This window comes from Chiloscyllium plagiosum, unplaced genomic scaffold (genome assembly GCF_037043375.1).
Source record: "Chiloscyllium plagiosum isolate Xiang-an unplaced genomic scaffold, Cpla_swu_hap1 HiC_scaffold_4, whole genome shotgun sequence".
Lineage (NCBI taxonomy): Eukaryota > Metazoa > Chordata > Chondrichthyes > Orectolobiformes > Hemiscylliidae > Chiloscyllium > Chiloscyllium plagiosum.
The window spans coordinates 69,917,819-69,934,729 of record NW_028270142.1 but is presented as its reverse complement, the minus strand read 5'-3'; the positions used below and the strand labels follow the sequence as shown (position 1 = coordinate 69,934,729).

Below are 16,911 nucleotides of genomic sequence, written 5' to 3'. Positions count from 1 at the left end.
CACAATTACTTCTTCAATACTTCCATACTCTTCACTGTCCCCATGATTTGCTGCTTCCAATTTCTTTTTTCTTGTTTACATCAGCATTCACAGCTCATTGGCATTGAGTCATTCTTCCCATCTTGATGTTGTCTACATTTCTGAACTTTATAAAAAGGCAGGTCGAACAGCCGTCTTGAGGTTATTCGAATTTCTGTTATCCATGCCTGAACTCCATCCAAGTCCTGCTCACTAACTTATGTTGACTCTCGTTTGATTAGATTAGATTAGATTACTTACAGTGTGGAAACAGGCCCTTCGGCCCAACAAATCCACACCGACCCGCCGAAGCGCACCCCACCCACACCCATTCCCCTACATTTACCCGTTCACCTAACACTACGGGCAATTTAGCATGGCCAATTCACCTAACCTGCACATCTTTGGACTGTGGGAGGAAACCGGAGCACCCGGAGGAAACCCACGCAGACACGGGGAGAATGTGCAAACTCCACACAGTCAGTCGCCTGAGGTGAGAATTGAACCCGGGTCTCTGGCGCTGTGAGGCAGCAGTGCTAACCACTGTGCCACCGTGCCATCCACAAAGTTGAGTAAAGCTTCAGGTTGACATTCATGTGTTTGTTCCAAATCTCTCAATCAATTTGCACCATCCCATGTCTGTGATCCATTCCTGAAGAAGGGCATGTGCCCGAAACGTCGAATCTTCTGTTCCCGAGATGCTGCCTGACCTGCTGTGCTGTTCCAGCAATAAAGTTTCAGCTGTGATCCATTCCAGTCTTATAGTCTTCAAGACTTCTGTGCTCCGTCACTTTCTGGCCTTTTTAACATCACCAAATTTAGTCATTCTACCATAGGCACTATGCATTTAGCTGCCCAGTGCTTAAACTCAGTAATCACATGCTTAAATCATGCTACTGTTCCATCTCTCTCTTCTTCTTTTTGATACCTTTAATCCCTTCGTTGAGCTATCGGACAGCTGTCTTAATACCTTCTTGTGTGGCTTGCTGTCAAACTATTTTATTGTGTTCTTCTTTAAGCTTCTCCAATTTTACATGGAGACATGGTCACATAATGCTGGTTGATCATCCTTCTCCATCTCTTCGTGCCAGTCATTCATTCCTCATTCAATGTCAATGCATTTAAGGTTCTTGCCATTATACTTTTCTATCTAGTTTCTTCTCTTTTCTTCCTCCTAGTCCCATATCCACCCCGAATACACTTTCTCTCTCGCTTTGTGGAACAAATGGCCTTATCATGATAATCTTGTCACAGTTACTTCTTCAATACTTCCATACTCTTCACTGTCCCCATGATTTGCTGCTTCCAATTTCTTTTTTCTTGTTTACATCAGCATTCACAGCTCATTGGCATTGAGTCATTCTTCCCATCTTGATGTTGTCTACATTTCTGAACTTTATAAAAAGGCAGGTCGAACAGCCGTCTTGAGGATTTCTTATTTCCAATACTTCGCTATCACACAACACTTAATTGTGCTTCCTCCAATAACTCCAACTAGACCAAATACATTACTTAATTCCTATTTTTATCTTGTACTCCCACTGACCGCAAGTACTCAAAATGATTCACTTTCTCCAAATCTTTATCCACAACATTTACACTTTCACTTTAAATTAAAGTCACTACAAATGCAAGTTGTTGCTGATGTATCCACATCGTCTTTACAATCCTAGACCATGACATAACAGACAGTAACGCTCTGAAGATCAAATTTGAAGATGAATTTTTCACAGGTTAAGCACCAAAATACCATTTGAAAAATTTGGCAATGTAGCTGTGCTTCCATTTTGCCTGAACAGCATTGTAGCAGATCTTTGTGCATTGCACCTGAAGAAGAATAAATGAATATCAGAAAGAATGTTTAGATTGCCAATTCCAGTGGCAATTCAGGAAAAAAAAACTCACAAAAAGCCAAAAAAAAATGGCAAAGTTTTCAGAGTTGTGGTTTGGCAGCACCCCTCTTAAAAAGAGAGGCAGATTTTACACAAGAAGACTTTTTTCTTCTTTTACATAGGCAAATTATTGAAGAAAACTGCAACCTTTTTTTACTTACTAATAGTACCTGTGTTTGACATAATGGTTTCCTCTTTGAAAATTAGCTTAAATGGTGCAACAAACACAACTCACCTTAGAAGCATACCACTTCACCTTCTATAGAGCTAGAATCAATTGCTGTTGCAATTATCAATTTACACATCTGCACTTGATTTTGAGTGTGAGCTTTACTGATCATCCACAGTAAAAAAAAGTACAATAATCTTGATGCAACAGTGGCTTATTACTGTAGATGTTTTTATGTAGCTGCCTACTCCACACCAAGGCACCTTTTCCTATCAACTTTTATCATGGTTTAAGAAAAGCTACTCAGAAAACTAAAAAGCTCCTTGAGTTGCAAGAAAATAGAAGACAAATGTTGATTGTGTCAGCATGTTTTACTTTTTCACAAGATCACAGGGGCACTTTTGCGCTTGCCTCATCAAACTCGAATGTCTTCACCTTCTTGTTGCTGTCAGCCTCTCCTGCCAGAGGAAGAGACAAACAATATCAGGGATGGAACTTAAAAAGTAGTAAAAACATAAATTCATCTATTACATCTTCAGACTCTAACACCAGTGTTCAACAAAATTTTAAATTTCTTTACACTTTTAAATGTTAATAACAACCAAAATAAAATCACTTACTTCTTAGGAAAGCCAAGGTTGGTGAACAACGAATATTCTGCAGTTATCTCCATGTGGATTCACGTCCCTTTAAAGAGTTAAAGCACTGAACTTCTTATTAAATGAGGCATCTGCAAAAATTACGTGCTGCTACATGTACCAAACATGATCAGAAACATGTAGACAAAGGACAGTAATAGATCCCAGTAGGAATTCTCCAACTTAAGCACAGGATACTGTGCTATGTTGCCACAGAATGAAAGTAATTCAGGAAGAGTCTTTAAAAGATATTACATTTTAAAGACGAATGCCCTTTGAGCCATTTTAAATGCAAAGTATCTTTTTTTCTCAAATCACAATCCAGAGATTGAAAAGGATTTATGAAGTTTGTCCATTGATGTACACGTGGCTATGTGGATGCCCAACTATTTAATCTTTGAATCTTTATAGATTGTCCATGATCTCCAAAAACCAATAAAACAAAACTCCACGTACCAAACCCTATGTTTCAACTATTGAACTCTGCTTGGTAACACTTCACAAACAGCACAGAAACCACTATGCCCAATAGAATATTTAGTCATTGAAACTTAATGTGCTTAAAACTTCAGTCACATTTCTTAGTAGATGTGCATCTATCTGCTATTACAAGAGATTAATTGACATGGGATTTTTTTTTTGCTGGGAGTGTATTTCACAAATCTTCTACTCCATAGGTTTGTGGAAATTCCTTCTGATCTTGTATAAAGGTTTTTAATTTTAATCTGGTTTTCTTCTAGTTTTTGTGGACACACTTCAAATCAAAAGCTGAATTTGGCTTTTGTGGCACTGTGCTAGTTTCCCTAACTCTAGGCCAGAAGGTCGAGGTTTAAGCCCACTGCACAGAAGTGTCATACCTGTACAGGTTAATTAAAAATAATTTTGCTCTTAGCCTTCATGGTACCTAGGGAATAAATATTCAAAATATTTTTTTTATTTCTTATTTCCTACTTGAATGAGAAATCAAGTCCTACAGATGCACTTTTGTTTAAGTGATCCACTTTATTCTTTTAGAAATGGTCCTATAATAAGCAAGATGTTCAGTAAGAATTTAACATGTAGATTGATAAGTTTAAGTAATGCACAGCATGTATGGCTATTTCCTGATTATCAACAAACTACTTCTGCAGTTCAAATTACTTCCCAACAACCTATATATCTGATGAACCAAATATGAAACAAACACATTTAGGTCCTCCACATATATCCAATCAATACATTATTGCAGCCAAACCGATTTTACATTTACAATGATACTTTTGTATTCAAAGAAGTCATAGAAAGCTCAAATATTCCACTTGACTAATTTCCCCTTTCCATCAATTTAATCTGAAAAATGCAAAACAATTATTAAGAATCATCATTATTTTTCATAGAGGAAGATCAGCATCCTTTTGATTTCTTGCCAATACTCGTTAAAGCAAATTTCATTTTGAAAATCAGGACAGTTCATTTTTCCATCTCAAGGGTCCAATTGGTAAATGCAGAGTCCATTTGGCACTGAACGACTGATACTATAAGGTTTGTTCATTAAGTTAAGCTAACCAAGTTGATTTTAGCCAGCTTAGCAATAGTTGAACTATAATTAGGCCAGATTCCTATCACTGCTTCTTTTGGGTATTTGTTTCTACTCAAAATACATTAAGAGGTATTTATAAAATTTATATAAAAATACATTCACATTGATCTGTATGACCAAATGACTATGAAGTAACAGGAACTGTCTATGACCAAGTGACCTGAACATTTTTAATCAAAAAATGTAATCAAGTAAGTGCTGATCTATTAGTTATGAGAAAGTGAGGACTGCAGATGCTGGAGACCAGAATTGAAAAATGTGGTGCTGGAAAAACACAGCAGGCCAGGCAGAATCCGAGGAGCAGGAGAATCGACGTTTCGGGCATAAGCCCTTCTTCAGGAATGAGGCTGGTGTGCCAAGCGGGCTGAGATAAAGGGTAGAGGGGAATAAATTTGGGGGAGGGGCGCTGGGAATATGATAGGTGGAAGGAGGTGAGGGTGAGGGTGATAGGCCGGAGAGGGGATGGGGCGGAGAGGTCGGGAAGAAGATTGCAGGTCAAGAGGGCAGTGCTGAATCCGGGGGTTGGGATTGAGATAAGGTGGGGGGAGGGGAAATGAGGAAGCTGGAGAAATCTACATTCATCCCGTGTGGTTGGAGCGTTCCTAGGCGGAAGATGAGATGCTCTTCCTCCAGGTGTCATGTGGTCAGAGTCTGGCGATGGAGGAGGCCAAGGACCTGCATGTCCTTGGCGAAGTGGGAGGGGGAGCTAAAGTGTTCAGCCAAAGGGCAGTTGGGTTGGTTGGTGCGGGTGTCGCAGAGGTGTTCCCTGAAACGTTCCGCAAGTAGGCGGCCTGTCTCCCCAATGTAGAGGAGGCCACATCGGGTGCAACGGATACAGTAAATGATGTGTGTGGAGGTGCAGGTGAATTTGTGACGGATATGGAAGGATCCATTGGGGCCTTGGAGGGAGGTGAGGGGGGAGGTGTGGGCGCAAGTTTTGCACTTCTTGCGGTTGCAGGGGAAGGTGCCGGGAGTGGAGATTGGGTTGGTGGGGGGTGTGTTCCTGATGAAGGAGTCACGGAGGGAGTGGTCTCCGCGACCACTCCCTCCGTGACTCCCTCGTCAGGTCCACACTTATGCCCGAAACGTCGATTCTCCTGTTCCTGCTCCTCGGATGCTGCCTGGCCTGTGTTTCTCCAGCACCACATTTTTCAACTCTGATCTATTACTTATGTCAATCTGCAGACTCAAATCTTCAAAAACTCACTCTCAGGCACAACAAAACAGATTGGAAGGAAGTTCACATATCACACAAAAATGCTTTAGAAGTTAAATTAACATCAACAGCAAAGCAATTCATTCAGGACTGAGATAGCAACTAAAGCTTGGGTAAGAAGGAGAACTGATCTAAAAGTATCTTAAAATTTTTCTACATGCACAGCTAGAGCACTTCATAACAGTCACTCTCAAGTCATGTCTAAGACACTAAGTGTTTTCATCTGTTTAACTCATTGATGCAAGCTAGCATTTTACCTGGATTTAATGCATATGGACCTGTATCTGGAAAATAAATGTCAGATGGGATACAAATGAAACAGAAAATAAAAACACATAATCCAGCAACATAATAGATATGAGCAGTTAATATGCCCAGATTGTTAGAAGATGTAATCAGACATGTTGGCAAATTCATTAGTAATTTGGATTATATACACCAAGTAACCTCACTTGCCAATAGTGCAGTGGTAATAAAAAAAAGCCAGCTGAGCAAATTTAAAGTAAAAGCTCCAGGAGTGCCACTACTTGCTCAAACTTGTGTCTGTCCAAACTACTAATTGTGTTAATAATTGTGTTTTACGCAGGAATAAGGAAAGGGGCTTAGGTTTTAGGGAGCAAGAAATGAAATGTAACACTGACTTCAATCAAATGGAATTTATTTTCATTACCGTCTACCGGAGTTTGCTCCAACATGAAACCATAATAATCTGGTTTCACACCTTTGCTTATCTAATCTCTTTAAGTACTGGTCTTGCATTAGAAGAGATTTTTTTAACCTAAATTAATTCTCTGCTGAGTAACTGACTAAACATATTAATTCTGAGAAAAAAATGTAATTTTTAAAAAAACTATTGGCTAATGGAGCACAAAGTGTGATGTTTAACAGCATTCGAATGTATGGAAAAAGAGACATGAGATTCGTGGTTTTCAAACTTACCCATTTCTACATAGGTTAAAAGGAAATGAACAGATGAATAGGAAAACAAGCATCACTGACAGTATTTGCATATTTTGGTGCTAATGCATGGTGATGAGTGTGTCACTGGTGGGAAAAACAGCATTGGGTAATGCTAATAAGAACAGAAGATCTAGGAGTAGAAGTAGGTAACTTAACCCCTCAAGCCTGCTCTGCCATCTAATACCATCATGGTGATCTCATTTTAGCTTCAAGTCCATGTTCCTGCCCACTGTCCGTAACCTTTCAACCCATTACTAATTAAAACTCTCTCTATATCCTCCTTAAATTTACTAATGCCCCAGCATCCACTACACTCTGGGATAGTCAACCCCACAGTTTCATGACTCTTAGAGAGAAGTAATTTCTCCTCATTGCTGTTTTAAATCTGCTACCCTCTATGCCAAGTGACCTCTTGTTCTACATTGCCTCACACATGGAAACATCTTTTCTACACTGAACTTGTCAATCTCCTTTTGTATCATATATATCGAAATTTGATCTCCTCTCGTTCTTCCAGATCCAAAGAGAATAGTGTGTATAACTGACTCTTAGCCAATTCTAGTCTAAACCTGCAACTCAAGGTGTGCAAGAGAACCCAGCAGTTGAATTTCCTGACTTTTCTTCATCCTTATGGCGAACTCAACTTCTTGGATTCAACAGCAATTTAGCAGAGATTGATAGGTCATGGAGTGAGACAGTCTATCATTCTGTTTGCTCTTGAAAAGTATTTTTCCCTTATGCTATTCTAATTTTGTTCTTTTTATGACCAAACCAAAAGACAAATAGTTTATCTGCCAGTGCATCTATGTCCAATTCTGACAAATACAATAGTAATAGGGGTAAAGTAATAGCAGAAAAAGCCCATATTTCTTTATCACAGACTGACCTATAACCAATATTTTAGTGGTATGTTTTTAAATGTCCATTCATCATAACAATTGTTTGTGATCTCCATTTGTTACCAGAATTCATTTCAATGTCATTCATTAAGGAGTTAAAGTGCACCCTAACTATATGAATTCTCACTTTTGTTTTTAGGGAACAAAAATAAAACACCTTACATCTCTCAACATACTTTGTAACCTTCTTGTTGGGCTTTCACCATGTGGGTGTCTGCGTGGCAAATATGGTGAAGGTTGAGGAAGTGGCATTGATGAAACGTCGTGCGTCTGGAGTTTATACCAGTGTGGTTCATCATCCAAAAGAGCAGTTTCCAATTCTATGAGAATCTGAAATCAGGAAGACAAGGAACTAATGGTACTGTATGTCAGCAATATAACAGAATGAAGAAACCTAAGAGAAGTCATAAAATATATAAATGCTTAAAAATATTAGTTTTGAGAAAACACATGACATAATATTTCAGAAACTGCAATGAAAAAAATCATAATGATCTTCATTAAAATATGTATAATATTATTTCTCTCCGGGTAAATTTAAGTAGAATACAAGACAAAGAGCTATAGGATATGGCATTAATCATAACTCAACCTACATCATGATCAATCATACATGGATACATGTTGCATCTTCTAACTCTTCACACTGTATCTGTTACCTATGTAATGTACATTATCTAATTATTTACAGGGAATTGCCTGAACATGCAATATGGTGGACCTACTTAATTTTTTCTTAATAGCGTTACCTAGCATTCAAGGGCAGAACTTGTCTCAGTTGATCATGAGATTATCACCATAACGATTACAATAGTTCAAATCCATAACCATCTTATTTAAATAATTAGAGATGGGTGACCAATGCAGTCCTGTCAGCAATACCTGCATGTTGAGATTTTTAAAAAAAATTGTAGTATTCAGAGAAAATATTACCCTCATAATATTAGTAAAAACTGTATTTGCCTTCACAATGACCTATCAAACTTCATGAGTTTGGATATAGATATAGATCTAGAAAATAAAGATTCTAGATGGCATTCAATAAAATTTCCTGCAAGTAGCTTGATGCAGTTCAGGTGCATGGTAAAAAAGAAATGCAACAAAGTTTATGAGAAGATTTGTAGCTCGGGTGCTCGTTGTTGTGGTTCTGTTCGCGAGCTGGGAATTTGTGTTGCAGACGTTTCGTCCCCTGTCTAGGTGACATCCTCAGTGCTTAGGAGCCTCCTGTGAAGCGCTTCTGTGATCTTTCCTCTGCCATTTGTAGTGGTTTGAATCTGCCACTTCTGGTTGTCAGTTCCAGCTGTCCGTTGCAGTGGTCAGTATATTGGGTCCAGGTAGATGTGCTTATTGATTGAATCTGTGGATGAGGATGTCACCTAGACAGGGGACGAAACGTCTGCAACACAAATTCCCAGCTCGGCGAACAGAACTACAACAGAAGTGCAACAGCTTAGATAGGAAGCTGGTGAACAAGGATCAAAGAATTAGCGTGATGGATGATGAGATTAGTGTAAAGTTCGAAGTGTATATATCCATACATTCAGCCTCCGTTCCATTCCCTTTTCTTCACTAGGTGCATATATAGGTTTGGACTTGGGTATAGAAGCCACCATATCAGAACTAATATCATACCAACATTTTATTCCATCTGAATGACTGAACTTAAATAATGGCTGACATTTTAGAGATCTTTTGTGTAACTTTTTCCTGTGCCTGAATATTCTATGGTGATCACGAATGGACTCAATATCTATCAATCCCTTCAAAACTGTACACTGTGAATGCATTATGCACTCTTTTTAGAAAATGCATTACAGGAACTCACCAAGATTCATTCAACAGCACATCTCTCCTCTGGAACTTATGCCACTGAGAAGGATAAAAGCAGTAATGGGGTGGGACCACAGTCAGCAACAAACACTATCCAAATGTGCATTGACATCACCAACACTACATTATTACTGGATCAAAAGTATGAAATTTCCCACGTCATTGTTTTGTGGGAAAATTATCACCATAACGATTACAATAGTTAAAATCCATATCCATCTTATTTAAGTAATTAAAGATGGGTGACCAATGCAGTCCTGTCAGCAATACCTGCATGTTGAGATTTTTAAAAAAATATTGTAGTATTCAGAGAAAATACTACCCTCATAATATTAGTAAAAACTGTATTTGCCTTCACAATGACCTGTCAAACTACATGTGGACTTCCATTAGATGACTAGGAAAAAGTGAGGACTGCAGATGCTGGAGATCAGAGCTGAAAAATGTGTTGCTGGAAAAGCGCAGCAGGTCAGGCAGCATCCAAGGAGCAGGAGAATTGACATTTCGGGCATAAGCCCTTCTTCAGGAATGAGGAGAGTGTGCCAAGCAGGCTAAGATAAAAGGTAGGGGGGAGGGACTTGGGGGAGGGGCGTTGGGAATGCGATAGGTGGAAGGAGGTTCAGGACACCAGCTCGCGGACATCTCCTCCTACTGCCCCCTTGACCATGACCCCACCTCCCACCACCAAACCATCATCTCCTAGACCATCCATAACCTCATCACCTCAGGGGATATCCCATCCACCGCCTTCAACCTCATCGTCCCACAACCCCGTACTGCCCGTTTCTACCTCCTGCCCAAAATCCACAAACCTGACTGCCCCAGCCGACCCATTGTCTCAGCCTGCTCCTGCCCCACTGAACTCATCTCTGCATACCTCGACACGGTCCTGTCCCCCTTAATCCAAGAACTCCCCACCTTCGTTCGGGACACCACCCACGCCCTCCACCTCCTCCATGATTTTCGCTTCCCCGGCCCCCCAACGCCTTATCTTCACCATGGGCATCCAGTCCCTATACACCTCCATCCCCCATCACAAAGACCTCAAGGCCCTCCGCTTCTTCCTTTCCCGCCGATCCAACCAGTACCCTTCCACTGACACCCTCCTTCGACTGGCTGAACTGGTCCTCACTCTGAACAACTTCTTTTTCCAATCCTCCCTCTTCCTCCAAACCAAAGGAGTAGCCATGGGCACCCACATGGGCCCCAGCTATGCCTGCCTCTTCGTCAGATATTTGGAACAGTCCATCTTCCACAGCTACACTGGCACCACCCCCCACCTTTTCCTCCGCTATATCGATGACTGTATCGGCGCTATCTCGTGCTCCCACGAGGAGGTTGAACAGTTCATCCACTTTACTAACACCTTCCGCCCCAACCTCAAATTTACCTGGACCGTCTCAGACTTCTCCCTCCCTTTCCTAGACCTCTCCACGCCCCCACCCCCTCTCCGACTTATAACCCTCACCTTAACCTCCTTCCACCTATTGCATTCCCAATGCCCCTCCCCCAAGTCCCTCCTCCCTACCTATTATTTTAGCCTGCTTGGCACACCCTCCTCATTCCTGAAGAAGAGATTATGCCCGAAATGTCGATTCTACTGCTCCTTGGATGCTGCCTGACCTGCTACGCATTTCCAGCAACACATTTTTCAGCTTTCATTAGATGACTCTCAAGAACCTCTTATTCTTGTCACGTTCAGTGGGCACCAAAGCACTCGTAATAAATGCCTGGAGCTTCCCAGACAGAAATCCATCATACTGCCATTATCAAAAATGAAGGGCATCACTTTAAACGCTTCAAATTAGTCAAAGGATTCAGATTAAATTTCCAAACCATGCAATATTTACACATCATCTGAAAATTTGTGAATGGTTCTGTTAATCACCTCACACAAATCATGATAATGGTCCTACCTTGTCTCTTTGGCCCAGTGACAGAGGGAACATTTGGGCCATACTGATGGAGATGCAGCAATGACTGGTGCTAACCCCACAGATATTTCCATGACAAGGATGATTTCAGCTCCAAGCTAAGGCAAGTGAGCGTATTTTTACCCCTTCATCTACGACCACAAGGATAACAGCATGTAGAAGCACTGAATGGGTCACTGGGGTGTCTTCTTCGGTTGCAGTATACAATTTTTCTTTCAGAGAGCTATGTAAATAATGGCATTCCAAGCTACAATTATGAGACTCTTTTAATTGCGGGTTGGACAACAAGAGTTATGATGTGGTGAGGAAAATAGGAGGTTTCTTAACGATAATGGCAAAGCCTTCAGTGGATGTGTACCCTTCATTGGAAGTAAGAGATTCCAAGTTCCAGGCTGGGTTCTTAATGGAAGTGTTAGCACAAAGAGGTCAAGTTGACATCCTTTTATTTCCTGCCTGTTCGTATGTCAGTCTAAATGCCTCTTAAGTGTTACTATTGTATCTGCTTCTGCATCGTCCCTTCGAAGCACATTCCAGTCACCTACCATGAATTGTGCAAAACAAAACTTGCCTCACACATTTTATTTCAACTTTCCACCTCTCACCTTAAATCTAAGTCCCCTAAGTATTTGACATTTTTACCCTGGGAAAAAGACTAATTATCCACCCTATCCATGTATTGCAACACAGCAGTGAACCCTTCTGTTAATTAAACCAAATATCTTGAAAAACTTACCTCACCTCATAATCTGTTAAAATATGAGTGACAAAGAACTCCCAAATTCCACTATTTAAAGAAAATAATATCAATTTATTCTTTAACTCTAAAAGTGAACATTATGCAACAACTATTCACAACTCTAAGCCCCCTCTCCTTCTCTTAACTGCTTGTTATCTGCCTCCAACCTAACAATATACTGTTCCGATAAAATATTTATTAAAATTGCATCAACTTAATTTCAAAACCATACAGCAGCTGTCGTCTTCGGTGCCTTTCTTCTTCCATCTGATGATCTCTCTGGGTTGCCTTCGTTCATTTTACTGCAAATATATTTCATATGAAAAGGTAACTTTGATAGAAAAAGTGTTTCAATATCTTAGGTCTCCTCAATGACAGTTGTTCTCTCTGATCTTCAAAATGCTTGCATTTTTATATCCCCAACATTGGACCATCTCATTGGTTCAATGTTGGCAAAATAATAAATTGAGGAACGGCTGAGGATCCTGGGATTGTATTCATTAGAGTTTCAAAGGTTAAGGGGAGATCTGATAGAAACTTACAAGATAATACATGGCTTGGAGAGGGTGGACGCTAGGAAATTGTTTCCGTTAGGTGAGGGTTCCTGAATAAGACCATAAGACATAGGAGCGGAAGTAAGGCCATTCAGCCCATTGAGTCCACTCCGCCATTCAATCATGGCTGATAGGCATTTCAACTCCACTTACCCGCATTCTCCCCGTAGCCCTTAATTCCTGGTGACATCAAGAATTTATCAATTTCTGCCTTGAAGACATTTAGCGTCCCAGCCTCCACTGCACTCTGTGGCAATGAATTCCACAGGCCCACCACTCTCTGGCTGAAGCAATGTCTGCGCATTTCTGTTCTGAATTTACCCCCTCTAATTCTAAGGCTGTGTCCACGGGTCCTAGTCTCCTCGCCTAACGGAAACAATTTCCTAGCGTCCACCCTCTCCAAGCCATGTATTATCTTGTAAGTTTCTATCAGATCTCCCCTTAACCTTTGAAACTCTCATGAATACAATCCTAGGATCCTCAGCCGTTCCTCATATGTTAGACCTACCATTCCAGGGATCATCCGTGTGAATCTCCGCTGGACACGCTCCAGTGCCAGTATGTCCTTCCTGAGGTGTGGGGACCAAAACTGGACACAGTACTCCAAATGGGGCCTAACCAGAGCTTTATAAAGTCTCAGTAGCACAACGGTGCTTTTATATTCCAACCCTCTTGAGATAATTGACAACATTGCATTCGCTTTCTTAATCACGGATTCAACCTGCATGTTTACCTTTAGAGAATCCTCAAACTAGCACTCCCAAATCCCTCTGTACTTTGGCTTTACGAATTTTCTCACCGTTTAGAAAGTAGTCCATGCTTCTATTCTTTTTTCCAAAGTGTAAGACCTTGCATTTGTTCACATTGAATTCCATCAGCCATTTCCTGGACCACTCTTCCAAACTGTCTAGTTCCTTCTGCAGCCTCCCGACTTCCTCAGTACTACCTGCCTGTCCACCTAACTTTGTATCATCGGCAAACTTCGCTAGAATGCCCCCAGTCCCTTCATCCAGATCATTAATATATAATGCGAACAGCTGCGGCCCCAAAACTGAACCCTGCGGGACACCGCTTGTCACTGGCTGCCATTCCGAAAAAGATCCTTTTATCCCAACTCTCTGCCTTCTGTCAGACAGCCAATCTTCAATCCATGCCAGTAGTTCACCTCGAACACCATGGGCCCTCACCTTGCTCAGCAGCCTCCCGTGTGGCACCTTATCAAAGGCCTTTTGGAAGTCTAGGTAGATAACATCCACTGGGTTTCCCTGGTCTAACCTATTTGTCACCTCTTCAAAGAACTCCAACAGGTTTGTCAGGCACGACCTCCCCTTACTAAATCCATGTTGACTTGTTCTAATCCGACCCTGCTCTTCCAAGAATTTAGAAACCTCATCCTTAATGATGGATTCTAGAATTTTACCAACAACCGAGGTTAGGCTAATTGGCCTATAATTTTCCATCTTTTGCCTTGATCCTTTCTTGAACAAGGGGGTTACAACAGCGATCTTCCAATCATCTGGGACTTTCCCTGACTCCAGTGACTTTTGAAAGATCTCAACCAACGCCTCCGCTATTTCCTCAGCCACCTCCCTCAGAACTCTAGGATGGAGCCCATCGGGGCCAGGAGATTTATCAATTTTAAGACCTTTTAGCTTTTCTAGCACTTTCTCTTTTGTAATGGCAACCATACTCAACTCAGCCCCCTGACTCCCTTTAATTGTTGGGATATTACTCATGTCTTCCACTGTGAAGACATGAGTACTTATTAAGTTCTCCTGCTGTTTCCTTATCTCCCATCACTAGGCTTCCAGCATCAGTTTGAAGTGGCCCAATGTCTACTCTTGCCTGTCGTTTGTTTCTTATGTATTGAAAGAAACTTTTACTATCATTTCTAATATTACTGGCTCGCCTACCTTCATATTTGATCCTCTTCTTCCTTATTTCTCTCTTTCTTATCTTCTGTTTGTTTGTGTAGCCTTCCCAATCTTCTGATTTCCCAGTGCTCTTGGCCACTTTGTAGGATCTCTCTTTTTCTTTGATAGATTTCCTGACTTCCTTTGTCAGCCATGGCTGTCTAATCCCTCCCTGGATAATCTTTCTCTTCTTGGAGATGAACCTCTGTACAGTGTCCTCAAGTTTACCCACAAACTCCTGCCATTTTTGCTCTACTGTCTTCCCTGCTAGGCTCTGCTTGCAGTCTATTTTTGTCAGTTCCTCTCTCATGCCCTCATAATTACCTTTATTTAATTGTAACACCATTACATCCGATTTTGCCTTCTCTCTTTCAAACTGCAGTCTGAACTCTACCATATTATGATCACTGCTTCCTAAGTGTTCCCTTACTTTAAGATTTTTTTATAAAGTCTGGTTCATTACATAGCACTAGGTCCAGAATAGCCTGCTCCCTTGTGGGCTCCATGACAAGCTGTTTCAAAAAGCTATCCTGTAAGCATTCAATGAATTCCCTTTCTTTGGATCCACTGGCAACTTTATTTACCCAGTCCATCTGCATATTGAAGTCTCCCATGATCACCGTGACCTTGCCTTTCTGACATGCCTTCTCTATTTCCCGGTACATGTTGCGCCCCTGGTCCTGACCACTGTTAGGAGGTCTGTACATAACTCCCACTATGGTTTTTTTGCCTTTGTCATTCCTCAATTCCACCCACACAGACTCCACATCATCCGACGCTATGTCATTCAGTGCCATAGATTTAATTTTGTTCTTAACTAACAAGGCAACCCCGCCCCCTCTGCCCACCTCCCTGTCTTTTCGATAAGTTGAAAACCCTTGGATGTTTAATTGCCAGTCCTGACTCCCCTGTAACCACGTCTCACGTTTGGTATGTTGCCTCCCAGGTGCAAGGGTACGTGATGTCTCTGATCGTGTTTTCCGGGTCCTGGAGGGGGAGGGGGAGCAACCCGAAGTCGTGGTCCACATTGGCACCAACGACATAGGTAGGAGTGCTGAGGATGTTAGACAGGCTTTCAGGGAGCTAGGTTGGAAGCTTGGAGTTAGAACAAACAGAGTTGTTGTCTCTGGTTTGTTACCCGTGCCACGTGATAGAGATTCGAGGAATAGGGAGAGAGAACAATTAAATGCGTGGCTTCAGGGATGGTGCAGGAGGGAGGGGTTCCAGTTTTTGGATAACTGGGGTTCTTTCTGGGGACGGTGGGACCTCTATAAACAGGATGGTCTACACCTGAACCTGAGGGGAACCAGTATCCTTGGGGGGAGGTTTGCTAGTGCTCTTGGGGGGGGTTTAAACTAACTCTGCAGGGGCATGGGAACCCAGATTGTAGCTTCAGGGTGCAGGGCCTGGAGTGTAGGGAGGTGAGGAACATGGCATCAATTTCCAAGGAGGGTGCCTGTAAACAGGGAAGTGGCTTGAAGTGTGTATACTTCAATGCAAGAAGTATACGAAATAAGGTAGGTGAACTTGCAGCGTTGGTTGGTACCTGGGACTTCGATGTTGTGGCTATTACGGAGACATGGCTAGAACAGGGACAGGATTGGCTGTTGCAGGTTCCGGGATTTAAATGTTTTAGTAGGTTTAGAGGTGGGGGTAAAAGAGGGGGAGGTGTGGCATTGCTTGTCAAAGACAGTATTACAGCGGTGGAAAGGACGATGGATGAGGACTTGCCATCTGAGGTAGTTTGGGCTGAGGTTAGGAATAGGAAAGGTGAGGTCACCCTGTTAGGAGTCTTTTACAGGCCTCCTAATAGTCCTAGAATCATTGAAGAAAGGATAGGGAAGGTGATTCAGGAGATGAGTGACAGTAATAGGGTGGTTGTTATGGGGGACTTTAACTTTCCTGATATTGATTGGGAAAGCTATAGCTCAAGTTCGTTAGATGGGTCAGTGTTTGTTCAATGTGTGCAGGAGAGTTTCCTGACACAATATGTAGACAGGCCAACAAGAGGTGAGGCCATACTGGATTTGGTTCTGGGTAACGAACCAGGCCAGGTGTTAGAATTAGAGGTAGGTGAGCACTTTGGGGATAGTGACCATAATTCGGTGATTTTTACACTCGTGATGGAGAGGGATAAGTGTGTACTACAGGGCAAGAATTATAGCTGGGGTAAGGGAAATTATGATGCGGTGAGGCATGACTTAGGATGTGTGGCTTGGAAAAGTAGACTCCAAGGCAAGAGTGTAAATGATATGTGGAACTTGTTCAAGGGGCAACTATTGAGTGTCCTTGATAATTATGTACCTGTCAGGCAGGTAGGAAAGGGTCGTGCGAGGGAGCCGTGGTTTAATAAGGAATTGGAATCCCTTGTTAAATGGAAGAGGGCGGCCTATCTCAAGATGAGACGTGAAGGTTCAATTGGGGCGATTGAGAGTTATAGGGTAGCCAGGAAGGACCTGAAGAGAGAGCTAAAAGCAGCAAGGAGGGGACATGAAAGGTCCTTAGTAGATAGGATTAGGGAAAACCCTAAGGCTTTCTATAGGTATGTTAGGAATAAAAGAATGACTAGGGTA

The 16,911-nt window shown here is 41.7% G+C and overlaps 1 protein-coding gene across 43 annotated transcripts in view; it reads right to left on the bottom strand.

Moving 5' to 3' along the window:
- Positions 1-16,911, bottom strand: part of rims2a (regulating synaptic membrane exocytosis 2a) — a 1,173,408-nt gene that overhangs the window by 397,447 nt on the left and 759,050 nt on the right. For 26 of the 43 annotated variants that reach the window (XM_087986315.1, XM_087986303.1, XM_087986305.1 and 23 more), the window contains 2 exons: positions 7,548-7,701; positions 5,770-5,796 (listed from right to left, as the gene is read on the bottom strand). In XM_087986315.1, coding sequence (XP_087842441.1) covers positions 5,770-5,796; positions 7,548-7,701 — 181 coding nt within the window. The remainder of the gene's footprint in view (positions 1-5,769; positions 5,797-7,547; positions 7,702-16,911) is intronic. The other 17 variants (XM_087986344.1, XM_087986332.1, XM_087986320.1 and 14 more) reach the window with 1 other exon arrangement.